The 16,467-nt window shown below is 47.3% G+C and overlaps 1 protein-coding gene across 5 annotated transcripts in view; it reads left to right on the top strand.

Annotated features, from left to right (window-relative positions):
* The first annotated feature begins 7,336 nt into the window (after positions 1-7,336).
* Positions 7,337-16,467, top strand: part of LOC119969363 — a 52,259-nt gene continuing 43,128 nt past the window's right edge. For all 5 annotated transcript variants that reach the window (XM_038802910.1, XM_038802905.1, XM_038802912.1 and 2 more), the window contains exon 1: positions 7,337-7,543. In XM_038802910.1, coding sequence (XP_038658838.1) covers positions 7,535-7,543 — 9 coding nt within the window. In that variant the 5' untranslated portion in view covers positions 7,337-7,534. The remainder of the gene's footprint in view (positions 7,544-16,467) is intronic.

Raw genomic sequence — 16,467 nt, 5'->3', positions numbered from 1 at the left:
GCCCCTAGGGGGAGGTGTACTGGAAATGTACGGAAGTTTGTACTGGGCTCCACCCTTGGCACCGCCCATGACTCCTCCCCCCCCACTTGTATAAAGCTTGGCAGTCAGAGCCTGCCTGCCAGTTCATCTAGAGTTCATCTCATCACAGGCAGGCTCTCTTGTAAGACGATTAAAACCACTGTTCACTTCTAACCACGTGTCGCGTGAATTGATGGTCTCATCAATTTAATCGTCTTAAGAAACAGTAAGGAACGACTATGGAATCAGCCCTCAAGCCTGATCGACTGGAACTCGACCCACAGGATGCAGAGGCGAAAGAAATCTTTTCACATTGGCTCCGATGTTTTAAGGCCTACCTGACCGAAGCAAGCACCACAGAAACGACGGAGGAGCAGAAACTCAGCCTACTGCACGCAAGGGTGAGCCATCGTATAGCTACTCAGTTAAATTGTACCGACTCATATACAGACGTACGACAAAATGTACGTGAGGCCCGTCAATGAGGTCTACACGCGCCACGTTTTTACTACTCGCCGCCAGCGCCCCACAGAATCGCTAGAAGAATTTCTAAGAGACTTAAAAGCCTTATCCCGGGACTGTAATTACCAGGCAGTAAATGCTGCTGAACATAGAGAACTTGCTGTCCGCGATGTCTTTGTTGCAGGCCTTAGATCGAATTACGTGTAGGTTAAGGTTAAGGGTTACGGGTATAGGGTGGATACATGGGTTTGAGTAGGGTGATCATTGCTCGGCACAACATCGAGGGCCGAAGGGCCTGTTCTGTGCTGTACTGTTCTATGTATTCTACGTGCGCCAGCGACTCCTGGAGAAAGCAGCTCAAAATTTAGAAGAAACTGTTGAACTCGCTACAACTATGCAGGTCTCGTTTCGTAGCCTCACCTCGCTTCCTGCGGATTCCGCGACCTCGTCATGGGCCCCCGACCAGCAACTGCCCCAGGCCTGCGCTGCGCGGCCGCCCAGCCACCATGCTGCCCCAGCCTGCCACTTTTGTGGCCAGTCCCAGCCCCCGCGGCAGCATTGCCCGGCCCGCAACGCGACCTGCAGCAGCTGCGGGTGAAAAGGACACTACGCCAGAGTGTGTCTGGCAAGGAAGGCCCCAGCCCCTAACCCTCCCGCGGCACAAAGCAACCGCTCTCCGCACTTGCAGGACCGCAGGCCCCGGAACGCTGCGGCCTATACCCCGACTCCGCCCCTGCCCGCCACGTGCGATCCATGGGGGGCCGCCATCTTGGCGGAGCCCCACCACGCGGCCGACCACGTGCGACTCATGGGGGCCGCTATCTTGGACACCATCTTCCTCACCGCCCGCCACCTGCGATCCACGGGGGTGGCCATCTTGGGCTCCATCCTCTCCAAACTCAGAAAATTTGATTGAAGACTGCGACCTCAGCGGGCACTCATCGCGGGGCCACCCCAGCGCAGCCGACCGAGCCACCGACAACCCGCAACTCAATGCAGTCACACTGGACCAATCGCGCCGAAAACATCTCCACAACTCTATGACGAACGTCCAAATCAACGGGTACAGTACACCGTGTCTTTTCGACTCCGGGAGCACCGAGAACTTCGTACACCCAGAACTGGTAAGACGCTGTTCGCTCCCTGTTTTTCCTGCACGGCAAACTATCTCCCTCGCTTCGGGCTCCCACTCTGTCCACATCCAAGGACGCACCGTCGCGACTCTAACGATCCAAGGCGCTAGTTACTCTAATTTTCAACTATACATCCTGCCCGAACTCTGTGCCCCAGTCTTACTGGGACTCGATTTTCAGTGCAATCTCAAGAGTCTCACCCTCAGCTTCAGCGGACCTCTACCCCCACTCACTATCTGCAGCCTAGCCACGCTGCGAATCCCCCCTCCCCCCCCCGCTTTGCGAATCTCACTCCGGACTGTAAACCCTTAGCCACTCGCAGCAGGCGGTACAGCCTACAGGACAGGGTGTTCATTCGAACCGAGGTCCGGAGGCTCCTACGTGAGGGGATCATAGAGGCCAGTAACAGTCCCTGGAGAGCTCAGGTGGTGGTCGTCAAGACCGGGGAAAAATTCCGCATGGTCGTAGACTATAGTCGGACTATTAATCGGTTTACGCTCCTCGACGCGTACCCCCTCCCCAGGATTGCAGACATGGTGAATCAGATAGCCCAGTATCGGATTTTCTCCACGGTGGATCTGAAGTTTGCATATCACCAGCTCCCAATCCGCCCAGAGGACCGCCACTTCATGGCGTTCGAGGCCGATGGCCGTCTCTTCCACTTCCTCCGGGTTCCCTTTGGTGTCACAAATGGGGTCTCTGTGTTCCAACGAGCAATGGACCGAATGGTGGACCAGTATGACCAGCAGGACCACGATGCCAACCTCAATCGATTTCTCCAGACGGCCCAGAAGCTTAATCTCACGTACAACAAGGAGAAATGCGTTTTCCGCACAACCAGACTAGCCATCCTCGGCTATGTCGTGGAAAACGGAGTCCTGGGCCCCGACCCGGACCGCATGCTCCATCTTAGAACTCCCTCTCCCTCATTGTCCCAGAGCCCTCAAACGGTGCCTGAGGTTCTTTTCATATTATGCCCAGTGGGTCCCTCAATATGCGGACAAAGCCCGCCCACTCTTTAAGGCCACACTTTTTCCCCCGTCAGCTGAGGCCCGTCAGGCCTTCAACTGCATCAAGGAGGACATCGCCAAAGCGGCCATGCGGGCGGTGGATGAATCCGTCCCTTTCCAGGTTGAGAGCGATGCCTCAGAGGTCGCTCTTGCAGCCACATTAAATCAGGCAGGGAGACCAGTCGCGTTTTTCCCCCGAACCCTCCGCTTCGGAACTTCGGCACTCCTCGGTCGAAAAGGAAGCACAAGCCATTGTGGAGGCTATTCGTCACTGGAGGCACTACCTCGCAGGTAGAAGGTTCACCCTCATCACCGACCAAAGATCAGTTGCCTTCATGTTTGACAACTCGCAAAGGGGCAAAATTCAAAATGATAAAATTCTGAGGTGGAGGATCAAGCTCTCCACCTACAAAAACGATATTATGTATCGACCGGGGAAGCTCAACGAGCCCCCAGATGCCCTGTCCCGCGGCACGTGCGCCAGCATGCAGAGCGACCACTTAAAAACCATCCACAATGACCTCTGCCACCCGGGGATCATCCGGCTCGCCCTATACATTAAAGCCCGTAATCTGCCTTTCTCCACCGAGGAGGTAAAAGCCGTCACCAGGGATTGCCCGATCTGCGCGGAGTGCAAACCGCACTTCTACAGACCAGACAGGGCCCACCTGATCAAGGCTTCTCGGCCCTTTGAACGCCTCACTATCGATTTCAAAGGGCCACTCCCCTCGACTAACCGGAATGTGTACTTCCTAAATGTCATCGACGAGTTCTCCCGATTCCTTTTTGCTATCCCGTGCCCCGACATGACCTCCCACACAGTCATCAGGGCCCTGCATAATAGCTTCACCCTTTTTGGTTTCACCAGCTATGTACACAGCGACCAGGGTTCGTCCTTCATGAGCGACGAGCTGCGTCAGTACCTGCTCGACAAGGGCATCGCCTCGAGCAGGACTACCAGCTATAAGCCCAGGGGAAACGGGCAGGTGGAGAGGGAGAATGCGACGATCTGGAAGACCGTCCTACTGACCCTCCGGTCCAGGAATCTCCCGATCTCCCATTGGCAAGAAGTCCTCCCAGACGCGCTCCACGCTATTAGGTCCCTCTTGTGTACCGCCACCAATCAGACCCCTCACGAGCGGCTCTTTATCTTTTCCAAGGGCACTACCACGGAGGTTTCACTCCCGGCATGGTTGAAGACACCGGGCCCAATGCTCCTCAGGAAGCACGTCAGGGCACACAAAACTGACCCGCTTGTGGAAAAAGTGCTCCTACTACACTCGAACCCCCAATACGCCTTCATAGAGTTCCCTGACGGCCGTCAGGACACCGTATCCCTCCGGGACCTAGCGTCTGCAGGATCAAACCCCACCACTACCACCGCCGAGATACCCCTCACACTACATCCCATCCAACTCGCAACACCCCACGCCCCCGCGCCTACCAGTTCGCTACACATGTTCCGCGTGCCCACACCCGCAAGCTCCCAGCGCCCCCACTCCCCATTCGAACCAGACCGGTACGAAGCTCGGACAGAATCAACCCCGGAGTCCGCCATCGTACCCCAACCGACCGTGATCATCCAGCCACCAGAAGAGACTGCATCCCCAGTGCTCCGCCGATCACAACGGACAACTCGACCACCGGACAGGTTCAATCTGTAAACCATCACCCCCGCCGGACTTTATTTTTTTACAGGGGGTGAATGTGGTGAATCATAATGCCATAATTCACACTGTTATCACACATGTTGTACCATGCCTCTGTAAGCTCGGCACACAAGCAGTTGCGCGGCTCTGCCCCTAGGGGGAGGTGTACTGGGAATGTACGGAAGTTTGTACTGGGCTCCACACTTGGCTCCGCCCATGACTCCTCCCCCCCCCCCCCCCCCCCCACTGGTTGTATAAAGCTTGGCAGTCGGAGCCTGCCTGCCAGTTCATCTAGAGTTCATCTCGTCACAGGCAGGCTCTGTTGTAAGACAATTAAAACCACTGTTCACTTCTAACCACGTGTCGCGTGAATTGATGGTCTCATCAGTTAGGTAAGTTTTTACCCCTTTTTATTTGTACTTTTATTTCTCGGTCCAGGATTCTCGAGAAAAGGCAGGAGATATAGTGAGATATTTGTTTGGTAGGTTAATGCTTTACGTTAACAGTGTTTGGCGTTTATAAATATGTTTAAAATGGCAATAAAGTGAAAGAAAGATACATTTTATTTTTTTTTAACTTTGGTTTGTCATGAGGCTGTTAATTCCCTTAAAGAGATACATTATTGTATAAAGTGAGTTTGGAGTCACAAAAAGTGAAAGAAAGATTTTTTATTAAACTTTGGTTTGTCATGGGGTGTTATTCCATTAAAGGAACTATAATAGATAGAATGGGGTGATCATTCACTAACGAGTATGATTGTTCACTGAAGATACTCCATGTTACTGGTCATGGGTTATGTGGGTTCTTGTGTTGCTGCTGAGCCCGATCCCAGAGCCAAACCTTCAATCACTCACTTGGCAGGAGTTATCTAAAAGGTGAGATCGGTCCTTGGGTGGTAGGGCTCAGGTATTCCTTTCTGAGGCTCCTTTTCCGGGCCTCCTCTTGCCGTCGGGTCTTCTCAAAGAATTGTGTCTCTTCAAATAGGACATTCCTCCAAGTACCTCAAGAGAAAATGCTGGAAAATCTCAGCAGGTCTGGCAGCGTCTGTAGGGAGAGAAAATAGCTAACATTTCGAGTCCAGATGACCCTTTCTCAAAGCTAAAAGGCATAGAAGGTGGGAGATATTTATACTGTGGGGTGAGGGACTGAAAGAGGAGTCATAGCCAAAGAAACCAAGGGAAAAGATGGCTAAAGCCGCAGAAACCAAGGGGAAAGAGTGCTAATGGCAGTCCCCAGAGAGAACAAAAGGTGTGAAAGGCCAAACAGCAGAGAAACTAAAATCAGAGGGTAAACTGTGACAAATGTAGGGGGAAGGGGGAAGTAAAGGGGAGAAAAGTTAAGGACAGGGGGGATGAGATGGGGGGGGGAGAGAATATATATATATATATATATATATATATATATATATATAAAGAAAGACAAGAAATAAATAAAAGGTCATGCCCGGAATTCATTGAGGTGGGGACGTAAGGATATAAAGTTGAGTCCTTTGCTGAAAACAGCATGCTCAGCCTCAGAGAAGGGAAGGTCGGAAGATATGGTGAATACGCAGCATGGGGTACGAGGGAGTGGGACTGGTGGAGAGCTTAGGATGGGAAGTGGTGCTGATAAGTTGTTGAAGCTTGCGTTCCTTAACATCTGCAAGGTAGAATTGAAGTTGAAATCCCCGTGGGGTAAGTCGGAGATGAAGGCAGTCACTGAGGAGGGAAATATGGCTGTGGAAGCTTGTCTTGGTAAATACCATGTCCAACACTAAGAGAGAAATGGAAAGCAGTGAAGGTGGATAACTGGGGAGGGACAGACAGGAATCCTCCAAGTAGGTCTCTTAGCAAAGGTCTGCCAGGCATTGGCGTTTATGTCCCATTTCTTGAGGAAAGCTTTCAAGATATCTTTGAAGAGCTACCTTTGTCCTTGTCTTGTTCGGGATCCTTCCTTGAACTTGGTGAAGAAGATTTACTTTGGCAGTCGAGACTCTGACATCCTAAGCATATAGGCTGCCCAGTGGATTTGGTTTTGGATGATTATGGCCTCGATAATTGTGCTATGACTCTTCACAAACACATTTAAGCATGCCACATGTAAAGTTACATAATAATATAGTGTAGATTTAAATAGTTTCACAGATTACAAAAAATAACCAAACCCATGTTCACTTGGAAATAATCACCTTTAATCATAAAACCAAAATGAAAATTATTTTGAAAGAACCAATAACAGGGCAGCATGGTGGTTCAGTGGTTAGCGCTGCTGCTTCATGATGACGAGGACCCGGATCCGATCCCGGCCCCAGGTTGCTGTCCCTGTGGAATTTGCACATTCTCTGAGTGTCTGCATGGATCTCACCCACAACCCAAAGATATGCAGGGTAGGATGGAACGTCCTCCATCCGTCTCCTGGTGGGGAGAGGGAGGCACATCACCATACTGGAACTCCCAAATGGCTCCAGATATGAGGAACTAAGAAGATAAATTGGAAAAGTTGGGGATGTTTCCCTTAAAGAAAAGAAGGCTGAGAGGGGATTTGATAGAGATTTTCAAAATCATAAAGGATCTGAACAGAGTAGATAGGGAGAAACTGCTCCTACTTACAAAAGGACTGAGAACAAGATTGTACAGCGTATTAGTAAAAGAAGCAAAAGTGGTACGAGGAGAAATAGTTTTGCAGAGCGAATGGTTAGGATTTGGACTGCCTGAGAGTGAGGTGCAGGCAGGTTAGAATGAAGCATTCAAAAGGCAATTAGACTGTTCTCTGAAAAAAAGCAATTGAAGGGTTACAGAGAGAGGGCGGGGAATGGGGCGAGATGTTCATTTGGAGAACCAGTGCAGACACCATCGGTCAAATGGCCTCCTTTTGCACTGTAACAATTCCGTGATATCACCTGTTTTACACCATCACTGAAGATCAATTTGATAGTAATCCATTTTCTGTCCAATGATACAATTTCATGCCTGGCAAACATCAAATTTGTAAAACCTTTCCATGTCATACACTGATTACATCATAAAGACAGTAGTCATCACTGTCATGCTGATTACATAATACAGCCAGCCCTGATATAATTCCTGCCACATACTTCACCTTCTGTCCCACTGTAAATCCTGTCACAAACTGTATATTACAACCTACCCCATTACCCTATCCCTGCCATTCCTACCATACACTGATTACACCATAAAGGCTGCTTCACGATTATTCCAGTTACAGCTGAAGAATTTAGTACGTACTAAAAACAAAATCAAAGACTTGCTGCTAATTCGGCTTGATGTCAATGGTAAGTGATCCGTGGATAATCAGAAACATACCTTGAACAGGCGCTGGGTAGTTGTGTAAAAAAGTGAAAGTTCTGTGTTTGTCCCAGAAATAAGGTTTTGTTACTTTAGAAAAGATTCTTTGGACCCATTTGAAGTTTAAGACGGGGAGAATTTGACATCACTGCTCCAAACAAAGGGTGTGATTCTCCGTTGACCAACGCCGAAATCGGGAAAGGTGATTGGGTGGAGAATAGGTTCTGATGCCAAATCGCGCAGTGCCAATTTGATGCCAAATCGCAATTCTCCATCACCTAGACAGCAGCATCAATGCATTCCGGAATGTACGCACAGTAAACACCATTTGCATGTCATTAGCGGGCGCAAGCGGTAGCCTCCAGGGCCTCCTCGGTGCTCCGCCTTTGATGGGCCGAGTTCCCGATGGCGCGGCTCACTTGTGCTTTTAAAAATCGTGAAGCCGTTGTGGCTGCTGAGGGAGAAAGAGGGGCTACAGAAAGTGTCCAACATCGCCATAGTGTTATATTACTATGATTGGTAATATGTTGTATTTTTGTCTTTTCTTCCAGAATGACCCAATGTAGTGTTGACAAAGAATATACCAATCAAAAGATTGAAACAAAACTAATTTATTATTACACTACTAATTAAATGAAGTTCACACACTCTATTGAGCTACAGAAAATAATTAATTGACATTGAATCTGTCTTACAGTACTCAATAATCTAATTAGTCACTAACTACATTACGATCTAACCTCGTGCTGACTCTATCCACTCTAATCTTCTTCATATGCTTTCATCATGCTTTCTCTTCATGCTACTGCCAGAATTCCCTCAGAGTCTGACTTAAATATAAAGAAGTAGGAACGCTCTGTAGTGTTTGATTTACACAGAAATTTAATTATTTATTTATTTTTTATAAATTTAGAGTATCCAATTTATTTTTTTTCCATTTAAGGGGCAATTTAGCATGGCCAATCCACCTAGCCTGCACATCTTTGGCTTGTGGGGGCGGAACCCACGCAAACACGGGGAGAATGTGCAAACTCCACACAGACAGTAACCCAGAGCCGGGATCGAACCTGGGACCTCGGCGTCGTGAGGCATCAGGGATAACCCACTGCGCCATCAGACTGCGTGCAGAGATGTAATTATTAACCCTTCACTAACCTGACTATTTACATATCATTACAACCCCCTTATTTTTTTAGACATTTCTTTTCTATTATCAAAAGGAAAAAATATATAACATCAGGACACAATACATGATTATGTATCTGACTTTAACATATGAGTGGAAAACAAATCAATAATTAAATAGTCCAACAGGTACGATTCACAAATTGAGTCTGTTTGGCTTCCTTCTATTCCTGGTTGACCTTCTTAAACAACAAAGAGAAGAGTCAGAACTTTTAACGTCTTCTGTGAATCTTCAATAACCTTGGAAGGTATCCTTGTATTGTGAAAGAGACTTTCACGCAGTTGTAGATCTGGAAAAATCTTGTCAGATGGTTTGATTTTCAAAAGTGCTCGTCGATTACATCGAACAATTGAACCTTCATTCGTTTGAATGATATAGAAACGTGGTGCTGCTTGACAAATAACTTTGGCAATGGCAGACCATCCTCCATCAGGAATTCAAATCCTGATTTGATCCCCTGGATTCAGTGTTTCCAGTGGAGTTATATGTTGATTGTAGTATAGTTGTTGTATATCGTGTTGACGTTTCATCTTTTTCATTCCGGGTGGGATGATCTGGATCAGATAGCCTAATGGACAGAAGAGTCGTCCTTAACTCCCTGTTCATCAACAATTGTGCTGGTGATAAACCCGTGGCAAGCGGAGTTGAGTAAAGCAAGGTTCATGTCAGCATGAGAATTAAAGGATTTATGAAGTTGCTTCATTATGTGAATCCCTTTGTCAACTTTCCCATTTGATGTAGATAGTGCGGACTTGATGTACTTGACTTGACTTGATGTGAGCAAAATTATATTCCTTGGTGAGACCGTTCTGAGACATGACAGTGTTCAGAATACCATGTCTCCCAAAGATTTATTTTGTAGCCTTTATAACAGATCGAGAAACAACTTGATGACTTCAGGATAATTCGAAAAGCAGTATATGATTAACACGTAATCACGGCCGTTGAAATGAAACAAATCAATTCCTACTTTTGACCATGGAGTTTTCTCCAGTGCAATGTGGAAGTTTTTCTTTGCATTGTGCAGATTCGAATTTTTGACATTTTCACACTCGAGTATAAGATTTGTGATGTCTCGATTGATACCAGGCCAGTAAACAGCTTGTCTTACTCTTTCATTTTTCAATGCCGTGGTGACCTTCGTGTATCTGGTTCAGAATCATGGGTCTAAGTGACATAGGAATCACTCTGCGATCAAGTCGAAGTAACAATCCATCCATAACTGTTAGTTCAGCTTCTATGTTCCTATACTTGGAATAATGTCCGTTTGGCCAATCGTTGTTTAAATGGCCTATGACATGAAGTAACATTGAATCTTTCTTGGTTTCTCCACGGATGAGTTTCAGTTTGTCCTCTGAGGCAGATAAGGTTTCAGCTCGAAGCAGCACTTGAGCTTCTATGTGCTGAATAAATTCAGATGGTTGCTCTTCTGAATTAACAGAATGTGATAACATGTCAGCAATTATCAATTACTTGCCTGGAGTATATACAAGTCAAAAATCGCATCTCTGTAGCTTCATCAGGATACGCTGTAACCTTGGTGTCATATCATTCAAATCCTTGTGAATGATGTGAACAAGTGGTCTGTGATCAGTCTCGACTGAAAATGTAGGAAGACCATATACATACTAGTGAAACTTGAGAATTTCTGTATACCTAAGCATTCCTCTTCTATTTGGGCATTCCGTTGTTCAGTAGGCGTCATTGCTCTTGAAGCATAGGCAACTGGTAACCATAAAGAATTGTCATCTCTCTATAGAAGAACTGCTCCAATTCCACTTTGACTTGCATCCGTTGAGATTTTTGTTTCTCTGTCGGGTCAACGAAAGAAAGAAGAGGTGCAGTAGTAGTCAATTGAGACTTCAGATCAATCCATTCATTTTGATGAGTGTCAGTCCATGCAAATGTGGTAGGCTTTTTGATGAGATGTCACAAAGAAGTCGTTCTGGATGAGAGGTTAGGAATTAACTTTTCCAGAAAATTCACAACACCGAAGAGTCTCAACACAGCTTTCTTGTCCTCTGGGACTTTCATTTTCTGTATGGCAGCAATCTTGTCATCATCAGGTTGCACACCATGTTCCAAAATTTGATCTCCAAGGAATTTCAGAGTTGAGATACCAGAACTACATTTGGCTCTATTCAGTTTCAAACCAAATTTATGTACTCGTTGGAATACTTGCAACAGCCTTGCATTGTGTTCTTCTCTTATAGATGACCAGACAATTATATCATCCACATGCACTCGTACACCTTCAATACCTTCAGTCATCTACCACATCACTCGATGAAAAATCTCTGATGCTGAGATAATTCCAAATGGCATTCTGTTGAAACAGTATCTACCAAACGGTGTGTTGAACGTACACAACTTCTTGCTCGTGTCATCTAACTGCATTTGACAAAATCCTCAGGAGGCTTCCAGTTTGGAAAAACTTTTAGCATTCGCCATTTCGCTGGTGATTTCTTCACACTTGGGTATAGGATGGTGCTCTCTCTTAATATTTTTATTAAGATCTTTAGGATCGATGCATATCCTTAATTCCCCAGAAGGTTTCTTTATACACACCATTGAACTGACCCAGTCAGTCGGTGCTGTTATTTTGGATATTGTGCCAAGATTTTGCTCGTGCTTCAATCTTTCCCGAAGTGGTGCAGAAACTCTTCTCGGCAGATGTACCACTGGTTTGGCATCTGGCTGTCACTGAATTTTATATTGATAGGGAAAAGTACCCATGTCTTCAAAGACATGCAGAAAGCGATCAAGAATTTCTTGTATGTCGTCTTGGACAGGTGGGTGAGATGAACTCGTGCTATAAATTCTCTGAATTAGGTAAAGATCCTTACAGGGTTGTGCACCTAAGAGTGAAGATTTGTTTGAATCAACAATCTCAAATCTTAGAGATGTGGCAGAGTCGTGATTTGTAACCAATAAATAGCAAGATCCCAATGAGGTGATAGCATTGCCATTATTGCCACGCAGTTGATTTTAGGAGTTTGCTTCAGTTGCAAAAGATCTTGCCTATTGAGCAAGTTTGCAGAAGCTACTGTGTCAAGTTTAAAATTGATTTGAGAGCCATTAACTTGAAGTACTGTATTCCATTCCAATTCCGTATTGATAGAATGAAATACATTGAGAGGAGATGAAACTTCTGTGGCATCAGCACATTTTTCAATAATGCATACGAAGAAGGAATTTTCTAAGCAGTAAGCATCAAGATCATTGGAAAAATTATCTTTCTGAAAAGCTTCACAGATTTCAATTTAAGAGTTGTTCTGCACTATGCAGCAAAGTGGTTATGTTTGCCACTTTGTGAGCTGATTTTTCCTCGTGCTGGACATTTATTTGTGTGGGTGGGCATGTCCACACGTCATGATGTTCACATGGTCACGCATGCGCAGATTGTCTTCTTCCGTCGCGCATCTTTTTGTGAAGTGCGCATGTGTAGGTCGGGAATGCGCGTGAGCAAGATGGCTGCCGTCCGAAATGCACATCTTTGAGCTTCACCACAACTCCAACGCATTCTACCTTGAGGCTTGATTTCGTGCCCTTTTCTCGCTGCAGCATCTCAATATATTGACTTTTGTATAATTGATGCATACAACATATTTCGATAGCGTTTTCAAGCTGGAGATCTTTCTGTCTCAGCAAATGTTCCCTGAGCTTATCATGTTATTCCAAACACAATTTAATCTCTGATCATTGAATCAGTTACAGCAGAGAAATTTCATGTTTGAGCTAAGAGTTTGAGATCAGTCACAGAATTTACAGTGCAGAAGGAGGCCATTCGGCCCATCGAGTCAGCATTGGCCCACTCCTCCACCCTATCCCCGTAACCCCACTCAACCTTTTTGGACACTAAGGGGCAATTTAGCATGGCCAATCCACCTAACTTGCACATCTTTGGATTGTGGGAGGAAACCAGAGCACCCGGAGGAAAAACACGCAGACACGGGGAGAACATGCAGACTCTGCACACAGAGTGACCCAAGCCTGGAATCGAACCTGATACTCTAGTGCTGTGAAGTCACAGTGCAAACCACTTTGCTACCATGCTGTCATGAAGCAATCAATCGATTCCCCATTATTTTACATCCTTCTCTGAAAGACAAAACACTTAAATGTTTCATTAATCTGTTTCTTGCAGTGAAGATCAAATTTTGCTATGACTACATCATATTTAGTCTTATCTTCGACCGGAGCAAATTGAAATGTGTTATACAGTTCTATGGCTTGTGGACGAGCCATCATTAGAAATAATACAAATTTCCGATCATTACTCACATCATTTAAATCAGAAGCTATCAGATATAACTGAAACTGTTGTTTGAACACTCGCCAGTTAACATCTAGTTTACTGGTGATCCGGAGTTGTGGAGCGTGAGCTTTCTCCATGAATCCTGGATTCTTCTCACAGTAACAGGTCTGTTCTTCAAAATTTGAGTTGCGTGTTAGTTCTTTGTTGACTAGATTCTGACTAAACTATTTATATAGCTTGAGAGTCATCTGGTACCATATTATATTGCCATGGTTGGTAATATGTTGTATTCTTTGTCCTTTCTTCCAGAATGACCCGATGTAATATTGACAAAGAATATATCAATCAAAAGATTGAAACAAAACTAAATTATTATTACATTACTAATTAAATGAAGTTTGCACACTCTACTGAGCACAGATAATTAAGTGATATTGAATCTGTCTTACAGTACTCAATAATCTAATTAGTCTCTAACTACACTATGATCTAACCTCGTGCTAACTCTTATCTATTCTAATCTTCCATGCTTTCACCATGCTCTCTCCTTATGCTACTCCCAGAATTCCCTCAGAGTCTGACTTAAATACAGAGAAGTGGTAATGCCCTCTGGTGTTTGATTTACACAGAGATGTAATTATTAACCCTTCACTAACCTGACTATATACATATCATTACAGTGTGCTAACCATTGTGCTGCTGGCCAGGGGGCTTCTGCCAGGGCTGGGGGGAGTAGCGGGGATGGCCAGCGGGTATACGGGCACAGAACACCATTGCTGCAGCCAGCAAGGCAGCCGTGCAATTGCACACGCCACTAACAGTCCACTGTGAACTTAGGGCCACGGGTCATATCAGTCCCCCCCCCCCCCCCCCCCATGGCAACCTCTGGCCCCTGCCAACCCATCAGCTGTATGGGCCTTGTTGGCTGGGAAGAGTGTGTGTGGGGAGTGTAATGTCTATGTGGAAACTGGCGCAACAGCTGTACCGATTCAGCTACTTCAAATGGGCTAGCACCATTACCACTTGGAATGCAATCAATTCCATGTAAAATGGTGCCGGATTTGCTGGGTCCATGATTGGCGCTCATGAGGCTCACACACCGCAGCCGCACTTAAACAATCCTTCCCCGCACACACCTTCCCAGTCAATAAGATGGATGAAAGGAGAGCAGCGCCACGGTTCAAGGACACTGAACTGGAGACCCTCATGGACGCCGTGTAGGAGAGGTAGATGACCGTGTAACCCGGCCCGGGACGAAGGGTACCATTGCCGCCGTTCGTGTGCCTGGGCGCAGGTGGCCGAGGCTGTGGGCAAATTCGTCCAGACTGGCATCCAGTGCCGGAATAAACTCCGCGACCTACTCAGGGTGGCCAGTGTGAACATAGAACATTACAGCGCAGTACAGGCCCTTCGGCCCTCGATGTTGCGCCGACCTGTGAAACCCCTCTAAAGCCCATCTACACTATTCCCTTATCGTCCATATGCCTACCCAATGACCATTTGAATGCGTTTAGTGTTGGCGAGTCCACTACTGTTGCAGGCAGGGCATTCCACGCCCTTAATACTCTCTGAGTAAAGAACCTACCTCTGACATCTATCCTATATCTATCTCCCCTCAATTTAAAGCTATGTCCCCTCGTGCTAGACATCACCATCCGAGGAAAAAGGCTCTCACTGTCCACCCAATCTAATCCTCTGATCATCTTGTATGCCTCTATTAAGTCACCTCTTAACCTTCTTCTCTCTAACAAAAACAGCCTCAAGTCCCTCAGCCTTTCCTCATAAGATCTTCCCTCCATACCAGGCAACATCCTGGTTAATCTCCTCTGCGCCCTTTCCAATTCCTCCACATCCTTCCTATAATGCGCCGACCAGAACTGAACGCAATACTCCAAATGCGGCCGCACCAGAGTTTTGTACAGCTGCAACATGACTTCATGGCTCCGAAACTCAATTCCTCTACCAATAAAAGCTAACACACCATATGCCTTCTTAACAACCCTCTCAACCTGGGTGGCAACTTTCAGGGATCTATGTACATGGACACCAAGATCTCTCTGCTCATCCACACTACCAAGAATCTTACCATTAGCCCAGTATTCTGTCTTCCTGTTATTCCTTCCAAAATGAATCAACACACTTTTCTGGCGTTGGCTGCACCATGCCCCTGGCACTAACCCCGCCCCCCCACACCCCCGTAACCCGGCATCTCCTCCCCCCAGGGGACGGCCAAACCCCCATCCTGCACCACATGCCAGCCGCCATAGCCAGGTGCCCTGGCCACTGAGGCCACCATCTACCCAACCCCTGGGCTGCATGCGTCGGAACGTCTAACGGTTTTGCAGTTTGTGTCCCCAAAACCCCCTCCCCAGGAGAAGACTGCGCACAACCTCCGGGAGTTGGAGAAGACCGGAGGGGAACACCAGAACTGCGGCCCCATCCAGTCCCAGCCACAGTGCAGGTGCAGTCAGAGACACAGGGACTACGGGAGGGGATGACGGTGGGCTTCCAGCACCTGCAAGCGCAAGTGGAGGAGTCCATCCGCATGCAGAAGTAGGGGGTGGTGCCAGTCATGTGTGCCACCCAGGCTGACACCGCACAGGTGGCATCCGCGGTGGAGGCATTGGGGACGACAGTTTCAGCCATGGATCAGCGTGGCCAAGGCCTAGGGCATTCTGTGCAGGCGGCGGCTGAAGCCCAGGACATGGCTGCCCTCTCACAGAAGGCATGTGCCAGAGCCACCTGGACATTGCAGTGGCGCGCCTCAGAATGTCACAGCAGGCCATTGCTGAGAACATCGGCGGCATTGCCCAGGTGCTGTCTGACGTTGCACAGACATTGGGTGGGGTGGCCCAATCCCAGAGGAAGGTGGCCCAGTCACTGGCTGATGTGGTACAGTACAGTGTGATGTGGTGTAGTCCCAGATAGCGAAGGTCCACTCCCTGTGCTCCATGGCCGCAAGCATGCAGACCCTGGTTGAGACCAGAGCGGGCCTCCAGGACTGCCCCGACCGTCCCCAGCACCCACACCCCAGGGATTCGACACCAGCTCGCATGCAGGGACCACCCAAGTGGAAGATGCTACTGTGGGCATGTCAGACATTGTCACGCGATGTGGAGCACCAGAGCTCATCGTAGAGCAGGTTGTCACCATCCTCCATTCCATGGACCAGACCCACTATCACTGCCAACCCAGGGCCGCACTTGAAACAAACTCTTTCAAAGGTTGGACATTGCCCTGGGCCATGTCAATTGCTGAATTTCTGACACAAGATGGCGGCTCCTGTCAGCCTCTTGAAATGGCCACCCGCACTGAGACTACGTTTCTTCACGACAAGCGTGACAGCACTAATGGCGCTGTTGTATTCCTCTGTGTTGGCACCACAATGTCTCGGGCTGAGTGCACTGTTTTGCTGTGTAGCCACCTCACTCGCAAGGCACATCTGAATAGGGCTTTTTGATTAAAGC

Source organism: Scyliorhinus canicula, chromosome 7 (assembly GCF_902713615.1).
Source record: "Scyliorhinus canicula chromosome 7, sScyCan1.1, whole genome shotgun sequence".
Taxonomy (NCBI): domain Eukaryota; kingdom Metazoa; phylum Chordata; class Chondrichthyes; order Carcharhiniformes; family Scyliorhinidae; genus Scyliorhinus; species Scyliorhinus canicula.
Note: the sequence above shows the minus strand (reverse complement) of the source record. Positions and strands in the feature narration are given on the sequence as shown.